The 17,693-nt window shown below is 35.0% G+C and overlaps 1 protein-coding gene across 1 annotated transcript; it reads right to left on the bottom strand.

The window, feature by feature from the left end:
* Positions 1 to 14,234: 14,234 nt before the first annotated feature.
* LOC127087519 (protein CHROMOSOME TRANSMISSION FIDELITY 7) lies at positions 14,235 to 17,083 on the bottom strand. Its single transcript, XM_051028408.1, has 5 exons — positions 16,509 to 17,083; positions 16,330 to 16,419; positions 16,158 to 16,226; positions 14,853 to 15,193; positions 14,235 to 14,601 (listed from the first exon to the last, which is right to left on the bottom strand). The coding sequence occupies exons 1-5, from the start codon at positions 16,890 to 16,892 to the stop codon at positions 14,475 to 14,477; spliced, it is 1,011 nt and encodes a 336-aa protein (XP_050884365.1). The 5' UTR covers positions 16,893 to 17,083; the 3' UTR covers positions 14,235 to 14,474.
* Positions 17,084 to 17,693: the final 610 nt, after the last annotated feature.

Here is a 17,693-nt window from a genome sequence, read left to right on the forward strand (position 1 = left end):
TAGATTGATCGAAATTGATAAATTATGGTGTGAATACTTACTAATGTATTTAAATCATCCCTTAACAGAACAATCATCTCTTCAATGTTGAATATTAAAATTTTGTACTTGTTGGTTAAAATTTTTACTTGGTAGTGACTTCATGTAATGCTATAATATCTACTTGATTTGATGTAGTTCTTGTCATAAGTTTTTTTACAAACCTATATGAAATGGTTGTACCACCTCAAGTAAACTAGTAGCATGTTTGTGATATACCATTATGAGCATCTCACAAGGAACTTTCAACTCTAAGGTAATAAAATATATGTCCAACTTAGTTCTAATATTTGAAGAACTATACCTGATGTGTATAATTAGAAAGATACACAAACACTTGAATTACACTAAGATATGGTACTTCAAGATCATGTATTGTTTTTCATCCTCTTTTTGAGATATGAAAAGATCTTCTTCATCCAATGATCTAACAATTATTGGGATAGAGAACATATGAGATTTGTACATATAAAAATATTTATCACTTTTGCTTTAATAAGCTTCTTGATATATAAAATTGTACTATTCAAATATTCACTTAGTAAGAACTTTGTGTTTATCAAGTCCTTCATCTCAAATAATTTCTTTAAATAATTTATAGTTTTTGGAAACTCTTAAGGAGTTTTAATAATAATTATGTCAACAACATAGATAGAAATTTAGAATTTTTTTATAGATCTTTTCATAAAAAATACAAGGATAAATTAGTTCATTTTTATATCAACCCTTGGTATATATTCAATAAGATGTGTTTTAACTCGTAGAGAGACTTCTTCAATTTTATTGAGTAGTCTTTTTTAGCTCCAAAATAATGTGTCTTGGATGAATAAATCTTTTATAGAGCTTTATCTAAATTTTACTATCAATTAAACTATACAAATGAGTTATTACAATATTCATCATGTGCAAAATTACTCTTTCATGTGCTACAAACTTGTATCCACTACAGGTTGTCAAAATTTCCATTTTCTTTGATGTCCTTTTCATTGATATGATACTTTCCGTATATAGCACATCAGCCATAAACAACATTAAAGAAACAAATATTCTAATTTCTATAATTTATGTACAATTAAAGACAACCTAACATACATCCAGCAATTGGCACCCCCCTCAAATTGACGCGGCTTATTAAGAAGCATTAATTTGCTGATGAGAAATTGATGTTGAGGTACAACCTTAGTGAAGATATCTGCAAGTTGAAGTTGTGATGTGACATGAGGAAGAGATATAACACGATTGTCCAAGGCTTCCCGAATCGAATGATAATCCACCTCAATATGCTTTGTGCGTTCATGAAAAAACAAATTAGTAGCAATTTGAATAGCACTGGTATTGTCAGGAAAGAGTGGTGTGACCGTATGTTGAGGAAAACCGAGTTCGGCCAAAAGTCCAATAAGCCAGGTAATTTCAGAACAGGTTGTAGACATTGCTCGATACTCGGATTCTGTTGAAGACTTGGACACGCGAGACTTCTTTTTACTCTTCCATTAAATTAATGTAGGACCAAGAAACATGCACCAACTAGTAACTGATCTTCGTGTGTCGGGACAACCAGCCCAATTTGAATCACTATAACCAATCAAATTAAGAGGCTGCCAAATAGGAAAACACAAGCCACGTGTAGATGTACCTTTCAAGTACCGTATGATGCGACACACTGTAACTAGGTGAAGATGGCGGGGAGTGTGCATATATTGACTCACTTGCTGGATTGCAAAGGAAATGTTGGGGCGAGTAATTGTCAGATAATTAAGGTTACCTACCAGCTTCCAGTATAATAAAGGATCAGACAATTGATCACCTTCATCATGATGATATTTAACAATAATCTCGAGAGAAGTATCCACTAGAATGGCTGAAGTTAGATCCACCAAAGAAATCAAATCTTCAGTATATTTATATTAATGGAGAAAATTCCATTGGAATTAGAACAAACCTCAAGCCCTAAAAAATAATAAAGATTCTATAGATCTTTCATATGAAAAGAAACTTGAAGTTATTGTTTAATGTGCTGGATTGCGGAATGATCAGAACCGGTAATAATCATATCATCATCATCATAGATAAGTAGAAGAACAATACCATTCGATGTGCGATGAATGAACATATATGAGTCAATTTACTCTGGGTAAAAGAAAAACCGAGTATAGTAGTCCAAAGCTTTTCAAACCATGCCCATGCAACTTGTCGTAATCCATATAGAGAGAGTTTAAGCTTGCACACCCCTTCAGATGAGGAAGGCAACCCTAGAGAAAGGGTCATATAAATATCTTATGTCAAGTCTCCATGAAGAAATACATTCTTCACATCCATTTGAGTAAGTGGCCATCCTTGAGAGGCAGCAATAGTCAAAATGGTTCGAATACTACTCATTTTTGCAACAGGTGCGAAGGTATCGTCATAATTCACACTATACTCTTGTTTATTACCTAATGCAACCAATCGAGCTTTCTAACGATTAAAAGTACCATATGAATTCAAATTTATCCAATACACACATTTACTCCCAATGGGATTAACACCTGGAGGTCGAGGAATAATGTCCCAAGTGAAATTTTCTTGAAGGGCTTGTAGTTTATTTTTCATTATCGTTACCCAACGAGCATCTTTAACTGCATGAGAATAACAAGTAGGAATAGATGTAGTAGATAGAGTAAAAGTAAGAGAAATAGGTCTATATTCATACCTATCAGGTGGGTGAGACACTCGTTGTGAGCGTCGTAGAGGTGTTGGTGCAGGCTCAGGCGACGAATCAAGAGGGAAGGGACAAAGTATAGGTGTTGGTGCAGGCTCAGGCGACGAATCAAGAGGGAAGGGACAAAGTATGAGTACGTTTGACATAAACTTGACCTGGTTTAAATCGTTCTATAGGAGGAGGATCATTAGAAAAATAAACAAGAGTAATAAAATCAATAAAGGAAGGTTTAAAACATGGGAAAAATTGTTGATCAAAGAAAACAACATTCCTAAATATGCGTAAGTGATGAGAGGTGGGATTATAACACAAGAAGCATTTATAAGTGGTACTATAACCCAAAAATGCACATATGATTAATTGGGCACCAAGTTTATTTGGTTCAGGAGGTGGAAGATGAACAAAGCATACATAATCAAATGGATAAAGATTAGTGTAATCAGGATGTGCATGAAAGAGACGAAAATAGGGAGAATCAAGCCCAAGAACCTAAGAAGGAAGACGGTTGATGAGAAAGACAGTTGTGGGCAAAGTTTCAACCCAAAATTGAGGAGGGACAGAGGCAACAAGAAGCAATGAATGTGTAATATCAAGCAAATGCCGATTTTTACGTTACGTGATGCCATTTTGTTGTGGTGTATAAGGACAAGAACGCTGAGACATGATATCTTTTTGTTGCAAAAATTCCAGAAAAGCATGACAAATATAATCCCTACCGGATTTCGTGCGTAAGATCTTAATGGTGGCCAGAAATTGGATTTCAACATAAGCCAAAATTTTCTTAAACATTACAAAAAAAATAGTTTTAGAACAAAGAAAATAAACCCAAGTAAAACGGCAAAAGTCATCAATAAACGTCACAAAGTATTTATATTTGGCATGAGATAAAATTGGAGACACGCCTGAAACATCACTATGAATAATTTTAAAACATTTTAAAACATGATGAGCATGGAGAGGAAACATAAGAGTTTTTCTTTTTGGAAGTTTACACCTGAACAATTAAAGGATGAATCAACACTAATATTTATGTGACCCAATAAACCTGTTTTTATTAAGTTAGACAAAACAACAGAGTTTGGATGTCCTAATTTTTTATGCAAATCTGCAAATGGATGTGAAACATCAGTACAAGAAAAATAAAAATTAGAGGAACGAAACTGGAACGGAAACAATGTGCCCAATTTAAGTCCTTTCACGATCATTTTCCCCAACGCTTGATCCTGCACAAAACAACCATTACCAGAAAAATTAACATTATATTTATTATCCACCAATTGGCCAACATAAATTAAATTAGAGGCAAACCCCGGTGACACAAATACATTGTTAAAGGAAGGATTGATATCACCAACAACCGAAATAGGCAGAGTGTTACCATTACATATTTGAATGTTTTGGGTGCCCTTATAAACATGGACATTTTGTAAGTGTTTAGGGGATCTTGTCATATGATTAGAATCCCCTGAACCCATAAACCAAGGTGTTGAAGCACTAGTAGACTTACCTTGAATGCCCAAAGCTGATAGAGCAGAGAGAACAATTTGTTGCACCTTCTCTGGAGTCAATGCATCAGATGCATTGGCGATGATATGAGTAGACAAATCGACAACATGGGTAGTAGCATGAAAGGCTTGGGTAGGACGTCGAGCAGGTCTCGTGGGGCACTCAAAAATAATGTGGCCACATTCTTTGCAGTAGTTGTAGAATTTCTTATTGCGTCTGCGAGCAATATGACCAAATTGTTTGTAAGAAAACCACTAGACACGCCGCGTGTCGCATTCGCCGGCTGTATTTTGAGCTGAATAGGCGACTGTGAGATCTTTCACGACTACTCTGATCATGCGACATGTTGTTTTGGGTGAGTAGGCACTGCTCTTCGCGAAAAAGTTCCCCTACACAAACTTCTAAATCAGGGATTGGATTGTGGTTCAACAAAGTTGCACAAGCCACTTCAAATTCTGCACGAAGTTTCATAAGAAACTGATCCCATTTGCTGATTTCGTAAATATTTTGAACAACTTCAAGGGATGTTTTAGGAACATCATCATGTAAGATCTCAGAGTGTTCAACCCATAAATTTAGAAAACCATAGTAGTAATCTTGAATGGTCATAGTGCCTTGTCGATAATTTGTAATATCTAGTTCAAGTTGAAAGCGTTTCACTGCATTATTCTGATCGTATATAACCTTCAGGTGATCCTAGTAAATCGAACACAAAAGTTCTCTCTTTCTTTTTCCAAAGCCATGAAACCAAATCAAAAGCAAGAAACAACAATGGAAAAAAAATATGTGCAGAGAAGGGGACCAAAACAAGAGTCACCCAAAACAAAACAAAAGCCAAACCCAAAAAAACGTCAACAGTATTGTCGAAGAGAACACATTATCAACGAAGAAAACACGGGTTTGATCGATAACCTGCTGATACCATGTCAGAATTTTTGTTTTTGTGTGTGTCATTTTCATTAATATGATACTCTTCATATATAACACATCTGTCATAAACAAAACTAAAGATACAAATATTATAATCCTATAATTTCTATACAATTAGAGAAAGCCTAACATATATTCAACAACTAACATAAATTGTAATAATAACAAAATCATAGCAATATTGACATAGGTAAATATGTCTCATTATATTCAATCCTAGATATTTGTTAAAATTCTTGAGCAAAAAATCAAGTTTTTTATCTCACATTTCACCATTCTTATTTCAGTTTTTTTTCTTTCACAAAATTCATTTCTATCAATTTGGTTTCACACCTTAAAGTTCAGACTATATATCAAAAAATCACTGCTTGTATAGTGAGTTAAGTTCCCGCTTCATGATTTTAAATCATGAGAGGTGCTAATGAGTGTGTTCTCCCACATCTTGAACAATAGGATGCTACAATAAAGGTTTGTTTGGTGCAGGATATCCTCTGGTCACAGGTTAAACATGGAAAAGTAGAAGGACATACATAATCTTTTGCAAACTCTTTAAATTTGAAAAGTAGGTCACTTATTTTTGCATCATACGTATTACTAGGTCAAAATGAGACACGAGAAATTCAAAATTGCAAGGGAAATTTAATGGTCAAAATTGCTCAAAAATTGAAACATTAAAATCACGAGGGACAAGATCGAATTATTAAATTGATCAAGATGAACATGATGAAAAATAATTATCATTGAAATGAGTAATGAAATAAGAGTTTCTTATATACACCAAGGTGACTTACACCATAAGAAATTTATACTCTACCACACTACATTGTGCCTTAGAGAAGAAGTTACAAAATCTAACTAACTCATAACAACTTTTTAACTGTAATCAAGCTAATCGGTGATGTATGATGGTGTTGTTGTCATGCTTCACCTGCTCATGATGCTCATTATCATCATGCTTCAGTATCCCCCCACAAGTTGAAGGTTGATAAATGTTTATCATCTTCAACTTGAGTAACAATGCATTAAAAGGTTGAAGATGGAGAGCTTTGGTGAACAAATCAACAAGTTGATATTTGGATTTGACTAGAAGTAGCTTCAAAACACCTGGCTTTGTTTTTCTCTTATAACGTGACAATCAATCTCCAAGTGTTTTGTTCTTTCGTGAAAAACAGGATTATAAGCAATGTGAATTGCAGTTTGATTGTCACAGTATATAACACATGTTTTAGTACATATGATATGTAAATCACTCATGAGATACAAAAGCCATCGGAACTCGCAAGTGGCTACTGCAAGAGCTCTATATTCGGCTTCTGATGAAGATCGTAGAACTGTCAATTGTTTCTCTGTCCTCCATGAAATGAGGGATCGACCATGGAAGAAGCAATGGCCTGAAATGAAGGAGAATAGTGATCCAAAATACAATGGAATTTAATTTTTTTTCTCCTTTAGTGATCCTTACGAATGGGCATGGTCAGTGATAGAATTGTTACCTCTTGTAGCGATTAAAACCTTTGATGCAGATTTAAGGAGTGATCACGAACGTTGAATGGTGACAATGCCTCTACTCAGTCCACACGAACGGATTCCTTCAATCTCAGTGTCAGCTGCTACGATTGAAGGCTTTGAGAGAGAGAGAGAGAGAGAGAGAGAGAGAGAGAGAGAGAGAAACAAAATTTCATCTAATACAATGCTTTTGAACAGGGGTTCTATTTATAGAATCACTTGTATGGGATGCAAGCTAAAAAGCCCACTTAAGTGTATGTGGCCCATATCTTATGATGTACCAAAATTACTTAAGTGCGTGGTACCTTACCATATTTCGTATTCTACTTAAGTGCATCGTACCTTACGATGTTCTACAATTCACTTAAGTGCACCGTACCTTACGGTGTTCCTTATTTACTCTATCTCTCATCAATCTGTCATTTTGTGTATGACCCTGTAGGTTCTCGCGACATTGATAATTATATTAAATCACGTATTTAACATAATAAATAGTGAGCGGTATCTAGAAACACATCACTGCTATCCAAGACACGAAAGTGTCATGTGATCTGACAAATCCTTTTGTGATAATACTTATGTGTACAATTACCCTTTTTGCCCTTATGTCTATATTGAACACAAGGCATAGACCGTGTCATCCTTGTCCAGTTCAATATTGGGCCCGTAGACATTTATCCTGTTATGCAGGATGGGCAAATTCCATCTAGGCCACTCATGTCCCTCAGCATGCTTCGTGGACTACCCATCAACTGTCTTTATGGTCACCCAATTACTGACAAGGTTTGATCAGCAATAAGGCACTCGACTCTACATCTAGGGTCCATAGTGTTTTCAGGTCGAATGGTGGTATACACCATTATCACCATGAGAATAACTTATGACACTTTGCATAACATTCTATATAGTATTCCCATAGCGGGTCAATCCGGTATAAATATTACTCTTAATATTCATACCTATGTTTAAGACTTGATGACTCCTTATCCATGATCCATGAGATGTGATCATCAGTCTATATACATAATAGTCTTAATGATTTATGTTATCCCACTTCACAATAAAGCTCGACTACGGATACTTTAAGAATAATGTCCTTATGTTTAATGGGATCTCATGATCAAGTCACACTCGATACTTTAAATGGACTAGCTATTCTAGGGACTTTATTAAACAAACATAATAAAGAAAAAAAAACCTTTTATTATTAATAAATAATTCGATACAAGTACCAAAAGTATTGGCCTCTAGGGCTTACACCAACATGAAATTGATTTACGTATGTCAATGCAGCCTTCCCAGTCACCATCTGGGTAACTATTCCGTTGTAAAGCTGAGTCTCGTGGGAAGAAAATGCCTCGAGCTGGACAAGTTTTGATGTATCTTAGAATTCTGCAAGCAACATTGAAGTGGATAATTGTAGGCGCTGATAGGAGTTGACATAGTTATTGTGTGCAAAAGGTGATGTTGGGCCTGGTTACATTCAAATACAATAACCTACCTATGAGCTTTATGTATGCATGAATGTTAGGATAAAGGGTGCTTGAATCCTGATGAAGTTTGATGGCATGATTAGATGATGTGGATATTGGTCTTGATTCAAGGAAACCTGCATCTTCTATCAAGTCAAGGGAATATTTTCTTTGATAGAGAAAGATACATGCTTTGGAGTGTGCACATTCAATGCCTAGAAAGTACTTTAGATTTCATAGATCTTTGATGTTGAAATCATTCCCTTTTAGGATCACATCATCAATATACACTAGCAGAATTGTGGTGGAGGATGAGGTGGCTTTCACAAATATTGAGTGATCTGAAGTGGCTTGTTTGTAATGATGAGAGGTAAGAAAAGTAGTAAGTCTTTTATACCATATTCGACTAGCTTGTTTAAGTCCATATAAAGACTTAACAAGTTTACAAACCTTGTTAGGCTTAGTATGGAGTACTCCTAGTGGAATTGTCATATACACATTATCTTTAATTTCTCCATGTAAGAATGAATCATTCACATCAAGTTGATGTAAATACAATTGCTTAAATGAAGATAATGATATGATGGTTCTCACAATGGTAATTTTGGCAACTGGTGAGTAGGTGTCAAAGTAATCAAGGCCTTCTACCTGATTATATACCTTGGCTACTGGTCGTTCTTTGAACCTATCAATTGAACCATCAGCTAGGTGCTTGATCTTATAAACCAATCTGCAACCTATTGGTTTAACACCAGGTGGTAAGTCTACCTCCAAGTGCCTGTTTTTTCAAGGGCTTGAAGTTCGAGCTGCATGGCTTGCTTCCAACATTCATGTTTAGAGGCTTTAGTATACGTCCTAGGTTCAACGTGAGACACCAAGGACAATGCATAATGTGAATGTATGGGAGATAGATGTTGATGAGAAATGAAATCTAACAAGGGATAAGGAATACCTTTAGAGGATTGATTTGATGTAGCAAGAGAGTTGCATATATAATCTTGAAAATAAGAGGGACAATGTCTTACCCTTGATGAAATTATGGTTGGTAAAGGTATGTGATCATGGTTGTTTGGTGGAGAGGGTAAGTTAGAATTAATGGTGTTTAGGTTATGAGTGTTAGTATTGGGTTGAGTTAGTGTGGCATGGTCATCTGGTACAGAGAGGTGAATGTTAGGTTGATAGGGTGCAGACATGTCAGGTTGGTCTGTGGGAGTATAGTTATCAGGTTTGGATAGGAAGTAGGACCATGAGGTGTTTAGGGATTGGCTTGTGGATATGTAAGGTAGGATGTGTTCATGGAATATAACATTCCTATAGATGAATATTTCATCTGTATGAAAGTCAAGGAAGATGTATCCTTTCATACTCGGTTTATATCCTAGGAATATGAACTTTCTTACCTTAGGATCCAATTTTGTTCTATGAGCTTGAAGTGTAGAATCATAACATAGATAGCCAAATACTTTGAAGGTATCAGGTGCAGGGAGTTTCTCATATTTGGTAAGGTGACTTGTTGTGTAGTATATGGGTTTGAACTCTATTGATAATAGAGGTTGCAAATTGAAGGGCAAAAGACCAATATGTCTTAGGTAGTTTGGACTGATATAGGATAACTCTTCCTACATCTAATAGGTGTTGATGTTTCTTCTCAACCCTTCCATTTTATTGAGGTTTTTCAACACATGACCTGTGATGTGTTATGCCGTTAGATGTATAGAATTGGTGTAGCATAAATTCAAATCCATTGTCTGACCTGACAATTTTAGGTTGATTGGGAGATAATCATGGTGATAAAGTTTTGGACTTGTCTAGATACCTCACATTTGGATGTCAAGAGTATGATTCATACAAATCGTGTGTGGTCATCAATTATGGTCAAGAAATATTTTTGGCCATGTATATATGGAATGGCTAATGGTCCCCAAATGTCAATGTGCAAGAGTTCAAATTTATGAGAAGCAATAGACTTACTTGAATGATAATGAAAATTTTGTTGTTTAGCCAAATGGAAAATATCACAAGTGGCATTACTATCAAAAGTAAAAGAAGAATATATTTTAGACATCTATGATATCCTTTTGGATGAGACATGGCCTAGCCTAAAGTGCCATAAAGCATACTTTGGAATTACAACATTTTGGAAGTGTGGAAGAGGAAAGGTGTTATTGGCATGACATGTATGAGCTTGTGCTATGAGTTGGAACTGGTGTTGAGTATTGGGAAGAAAGTATTTGGCAGCAGGATGAGTGTCCTTTATTTGCAACATATACAAGCCATTCTCTTCACTACCCAAACCAATCATCCTCATTGTATTCAATTCCCATAAGACACATTGATCAATAGAAAAAATGGTAGAAAATTTCAAGTTATGACATAGTTTAGAAATGGAAATGAGGTTCAAGCTGAAATCTGGTGCATATAAGACATGATTGAGATACAAAATAGGTGAAAACTTGACACTGCCAGCATAATGGACCACACTGCAATTGCCATTGGGAAAGCTATTTTAAGAGGTTTAATTTTGTAGTAAGAATCAAAGACACTCAGAGAAGAGCATACATGATCGTTTGCACCAGAATTTAAGATCCATATATTAGATAATTCATTGGTATAGTAAGTATTGTTACATACAATACCTGAATTTTGATCACCTTGAGTTTGATTGGTCAAAATATGATTGCTATTAGAGATATGAAAAAATGAAAACACAATTGAAGTTTGAAGCAAGCTAATGAGTTGTTCATACTGAACTTGTGAAATAGGCATTTGATTGCTTGTGTTGGAATTATCAGGAGTATCTTGATTGGTTGAGAAGCAGTGCAAGTTTCTACCTGACTTGCATTCACTGAAGATTTGTTTTTGTTAAAATTAGGGTGGCCATATTTTTGATAGCAAAAGTATATTGTATGTCCAGTCCTATTTCATAATGTGCACACTCTAGGAGCAGTCTTGGTGTTATGAAACCCACCTTTGTGCCTAAAATCATATTTATGTGCAACATTCAGCAGTATGGATGGATCTTTAACAGGTGTAAGATTCTTGTGATGACTTTCTTCTTGAATCACAAAAGAGCATATACGATTAATAGAGGGTAGAGGATCCATGATCAAGACCTAATATCTAACAACAAAAAAGTTATCATATAATCTTGTGAAAAATTGGATTGCTTATTCCTCAAGTTTGTGTGCTTGAGCTTTTCTAACTGCATTAGAACGACATATATGTGCACATGTGCAAATGGGTAATGGTTTATGAGAGTTACTTTCCTCTCATAACCCTTTTAACTCAAGAAAGTATTCCATAACAGATCTGGAGTTTTGTTTCAAATTGTTGATAGAAGGTCGTAGGGTTAAAATCCGAACACGATATGCTTATCATATATCAATTGAAGGAAGCATCAACATCAGCACTCAGTAAGTTTATAGCAAGTTGCTCTTAAATATGCATGCATTCATTGTATATTTGGTTATTCTAATGTCAAACAACATGTGCAAGTGGAGGAAAATGAATGTGTACCTCTTAAACAATTTGTCTCATAATGGTTTTTCCAAATCACTCTCACCATCTTACAAACACCATATATCTGCAAAAGTAAATTGGTTGTAATAGTTAGATAAAAAATGGAGAAAATTGTTAAGTGAAATTTTTTCATATCATCTCTTAGTATCTTAAAAAAGGAAAAAAGAAAAATATTATAAACAACCTCAAGTCTGATTACAACGTCTTTGATTTTCGTTGGCATAAAAACATGAAAAAAATGAATCAAACATAAAAAATCAAGAGCAGTAAATCAAGAGAAAGTCATAGAGCAACATAAAATCAGTAAATCAAAGGAGATACCTTTCATATTTGAATGGTCGGAGATGGAGACCAGAAAGGGTTTTCCGATAACGTTTCTCCGATCTAAAGGATGTTTGGTTCTCTAAAGAGAGTGTGAGGAGATGAGCAAGAAAATGGATTTAATTTCTCAATTGGAGGTGGGGATAGTCGTAGATAAGATGGAGAAAGGGGGCGACGACGTCTAGGGTTTTGGGGGAAAGAGAGAACACAGGAGAGAGAAAGGGGGCGGCAACGTCTAGGGTTTTAGGGGGAAAGAGAGAACACGGGAGAGAAAAAGGCCAGAGAGAGAAAGGTAAGTAGAAGTGAAGTAAAATTGAATTGAAATCATCTATAGAGTATGAGGGAGCGGAAAGGTTATGCATGGCTTAACCGAGTTTGTTTATAAGTAGGGATGACAATTTGACTCATCCCCAATGGACACCCCCAAATTTACCCACAACGGGTAGGTCAAAACCCGTAAAAATGGATATTGACATGGGTTCAGGTAATTACCCATAAAAATAAGCGGGTACGGGTGCGGGTATGGACACCTTGGTACCCACCTCGCCCCATATCTGCACACTATATATTTATGTATTTATGTTTATATTTATATATTTTAGTTTATATTTTTATATAAAATGCATGTCTATCAATTATAAAACGTATATCAATGTTAAATCATTACGTATAAGTGTTTGTTTATTCCAACAATAAATCATTTGAATTTTTTTAATATTTTTAAAAACTTAAAATTATATGATATTTTATAATTGATCTATTTATTTTTAATAGGAATGTGGGTCACAGGTACGGGTATGGGTACTTACATACCCATAGGGCATGGGTAAGGGTGCTAACTTTGGCATCCAAACGAATATGGGCTCGGACACGAGAATTTTTTTGAATCTCGGATATGGGGATGGATACTATAGTACCCTGCCTATTGTCATCCCTATTTATAAGTGTAAAAAATGACCTAATTTTGAAGTGACAAATAAACCCTTTTTGAGTTATAATTCTTGAAAAAGGAAAAGGTAATATGGGTATAATGGTGGCATTGTCTTTTAGTGGCTTGATACTTGATTATACCAATGATATCATGGGAGGCAAATATGATAGGAATTGTTTCATTCTTGCAAAAAGTTATCCCAAACTTATTTTCTAACAAAAACAACTTTAGCTTTGTATGTACCACTAATTACATTATTGTAATATTTTATAACAAATATTAAAAATTTAAATGAAATTTTAAAAATTATATGTCCGCTTGTGGTTGTATTAGTATAAATTAGTTTATATTGAAAATTTAAATTTAATAAAAGAAAAACTATATTGTTGCAAAAGTATGTGATTGTTTTGATAAAGTCTTGATGGATCATCATGAGAATGAAGCATTTACATTGAGTCAAACATTCATCTAAAGTCAAAGATTCACCCAAAACCTTAAGATGATATGTGTAAGGATTCTCTCACTTAGAAAGTGTTCAACCTCCACTTTTCTAAATAATGTGAAACTTAGAACTCACACTTGTTTCTCAACACAACTCACTTGTTTCCCAACAATGTTTCCCTCAAGTGAATCCATCTGATATGCTCTCCCTCAAGCGCAACTCACTTGTTTCTCAACAAGCTCTCCCTTAAGTGTGAGTCCATCTACTATACACCCCCTCAAGCAGAAGACTTACCCCCATTTTTCTAAGCAATTTAGGACTTAAAACTCACACTTGTTTCTCAACACAACTCACTTATTTTCCAACAATTTCTCCCTAAGTGTAAGTCCATCTAACAATCTCTCCCTCAACGATCTCTTACTCGAATTAGACTCTGATAACACTGATGGGTCATCTTGAGGAAAAATCATTCACATTAAGTCAAACACTCACCTAAAGATGAAAGATTCGTCCAAACAAATTAGAGAAACACCACATATTCACCAAAAACTTTAAGATGATAGTTACATGGATTCTCTCACTTATAAAATATTCAACCTCCACTTTTCTAAGTAATATAGAACTTAAAACTCACACTTATTTCCCAACACAACTCACACTTGTTTCCGACAAGTCTTACCAAATGTGTTTATAATGAAGACATTGTTTGTTTAGTGGTTAAATAACAGCATAATCAACATTTTGTTTTCAGAATACTTAGTAAAGGTAGTTTGAAAAATGGTTTAATTCACAATTCTTATTCTCGTACAACGGGTTTAATTCGACAGATGAATTTTGAAACAGAACTTAACAAGACATACTACATGGGAATAATCAAATACTAACAAGCATTTTCATTGATGGTGGCTCATTATCGATGACCATTAATGGTTAAATGTCATATAACTGAACATACAAAACATAAATACATTTTTAAGTGCACATGAAATCTCTTACTCAGCCTCCATTGCACCACTGACACTAATGTTTTGCCTAAACATTTTCCAGAAAGTGAAGAACATGTCATCTACACTTCTTCCTTTGATTTCCACATTTGTTTTTACTCCCTGTTTAAACTGCTTTATACACCAAGAATGATCCAGTACCGGAGTAACTACTGGCTAATGCCTTCCCAACCGAGGTTGGTAGAGAAAATGCTAGCTGAGCACGTTCAAGCTCGTCCACGCAGAAACTTTTCCTGCCATAAATTTAATGCAGAAAAAAAAGAAAGAATCAACAAGCCCGAAATTGAAAAAATAATAAACCAAGTAACACTAATTCAAAATAGTTAGTATTGAATGCTTAAAAGATGTGATGTTACTTAACACTATCCTCCATTGCTAGTGTACTAGTTGAATCTATGTATTATTCAGATATTGCAGGGACCTATGGTTGCATCATGCATGATTTAGTTTTCCATGAGAAACAGGTAAACCAAGTTTTGTTTACCTCACAGTATCCAGCAATTGGCTAGCAATGTGTTTTCTTCTGTTGGAGGGAGTGACCCAAATGGCTCTAATGCCACAAGCAGCAGCAACAGGTTGGCTTTCACAAGAGATCGCCCTACTATCCATCGCCTCAGAATCACTCACATTCACCACTCTTTTTCCAACTTCCCTTTGAAAAACAATATTCCCAAACTGGAGAGTGGTTGGACGCAGCTTCTTCTCCCTCTTCCTTGCGCTAGCAGAATGCCCATCATCTGAGCAAGACGCTACTCTAAAAGCTTCTTTGATTGGTTCTGCAAACACGCAACCAACAATCCTCTGGAGAGAAACGAACAAATAAACCTGTATATGTACAACCATGCCAATCAATAACATATCAAACAACATGCCAATAAATAATATATAAAACAACTTAACATGTTATTATCACATATTAAAAATTGTTAATAAATATGGTTGGATCTAATTCATCCTTACAAAATCAGTTTGTAGGGTGAGGATTGCCCATCATATATTGTCTAATGTGAAATTCTAAACACACATCCTGACGCCTAGAGCTGGACATCTAGAGTGTAGAAATAAATGACAGGTGGTACAATAGCAAAAACCTAAAAGCAGGTGACTCATTGGATCTTAAACCAAGCTTTGATATCATGTTAAGAAATATAGTTAGACCTAATTCATCTCTACAACCCAACTTGTAGGGTGAAGATTGCCCTCACTCATAAGCACATGTTCAAGCCATATATGGTCCAATGTGAGACTCTTATCAAAAGCATTGTATTTATTATAAGTACTTTCAGATAAGGAATAGTAACAAATATGTATTGCTTATAAATTAGAATGAACAGAACTTAACCTTTTGCATTTTAATTTTATTTATTTAAGAAACTCTCTCAAGTCTCATTTGATATATCCATGAAAATCTACACCTTTAAAAGAATTTTTCCATAAATGAATAATCATAAACTTGTTTTAATCTAGAAACTTAAATGTGTTTGGCCTTGCATTGATCAAAATTGAGTATGGCTAAAAGTGTTTGGGATATTCATATAACACCGGGTTGAACAATACATTTAAGAATAAAAATCAATTAGGAAGGAAAAAGCTCCAAAATCTAGCTTCAAGTAAAAATCAATTACATTCCAATATATTAAAATCAAATATACACCTAGATAATCAATTTTAGCTAATGTGATTGAGAGTACCAAACACACTTATATAATTCAAAAGCTAATCTAAACAGTACCAAAATCTAACTCTAAACTGCAAGTAAGTTTTTGAGGTGAAGTAGAATATTATCCACCTTACAGTGTTGATGAGCTGTCCATCCACTTCCTATCTCAATTTCCATCATCTTCACAACTTCTTGAACCTGTCTTAACAACAATTTCACACGAACTTGTTCAATATTCCAAAATCCAACAAATCATAAGAAATGGGGGTTAACGCTTAAAAGCAGTAAATAAATAAAGAACCTTGTTTCTGTGAGAAGATGGATCATTATCCAACACCAAAATAACTCGACCACTTTTGTCAGAAGAAACAACCCTCTCATTATTCCAACCCTAAACAAAAACAGAATAAATAATCAATAATATGAATAAGAAAAAATTGGCAGATAGAGATCAGAAAAGGGGAATTTCAATTTAGTTACTCTAAATTGGATTCCTTGCGTATAACGTTTGTGAAATTGGGCGTGTAATTTCTCGTCTTCGACATCTCCGGGAGTGAACTCAATACCACAAGTGGAACACGCGCGTAATAGGAAATCCGATTGACCTAACTCCAAATGGAACTGAGCGTAGCTTCTCTTCTTGTTCTTGACTACTATCGGTTTTTCGATTAAGGTGGGAGGTGAAGTAATTGGATTAGGGTTCCGACGAGTTCGGGTGTAAGTGTTGATAATATGGTGTTGATTGTTCTCCCAGTTCCAGTTGGCCAAATCATGGTCACCGTCATCGGCGGCGACGGCGGCGGCGGGAGGAGGAGGTGTGGAATCGGAGGAAGATTTGAAAAATTTGTTGAGCTTTGACTGCATCTGCAATGTTGTGTTAAACGACTTGGCGTTTTGTTTGCACGGTTCTGAAAAGTAAATAGTTAACAACTACCACTCACTCACACGCCCTTGAAGATGGAGATTGCTTTATTTTGTTATGAGAGGGAACTCTTTGGCGCCAAAAAGAAAATCCGAAAATCAAATACTTCAAATCTGAAATCAAATACTAGCAGCTTACAATTTTGCCGCGTTTTCATATATATTCCCTATAACTTTGTGAGATTATGATTTTCATTCCTTTATTTATTTTTTATTTAAAAATAGTTCTTGAATATTGAATTTTTTTTATTTTAGTTTCTCATATCAACATTCTATTTTCAAAAGGTATATGGGAGAAACTTTCGTGATACAATGGTTGATTCATAATGTGATTTTGTTTTATTCTTCTCCAAAAAAAAATCTTTATATATTATTTTTCGTATGGTCCTTGTAATTAGTTTTGACAAATTAGAAACTCCAAGAGTTTACGGCGACAGAGAGAGATGACTGAGGTAGATAAATGGAGCATTTGATTGGGGTAGATGTCTGAGGGAGACGAAGGGAGCATTCAACTCAGGTAGACGAAATGAGCCCACGATTCATTCATTATCCATGTTCGACATTTGCCATTATTGTAAGGTAAAGGTGGTTCTTTTCTTCTATCTTTGATGTTTGTTCTTGAAATTTATAAGTGAAGTTTCCACAAATTAGTTTTAGTGTAGAATTTCATTATGGAGTAGGTTTGTTGGGGTATGCACGCGCATTAGAGACTTAATGATAGGAGCTGCTAAAGTACCATATATT

Source organism: Lathyrus oleraceus, chromosome 5 (assembly GCF_024323335.1).
Source record: "Lathyrus oleraceus cultivar Zhongwan6 chromosome 5, CAAS_Psat_ZW6_1.0, whole genome shotgun sequence".
Classification (NCBI taxonomy): Eukaryota; Viridiplantae; Streptophyta; class Magnoliopsida; order Fabales; family Fabaceae; genus Lathyrus; species Lathyrus oleraceus.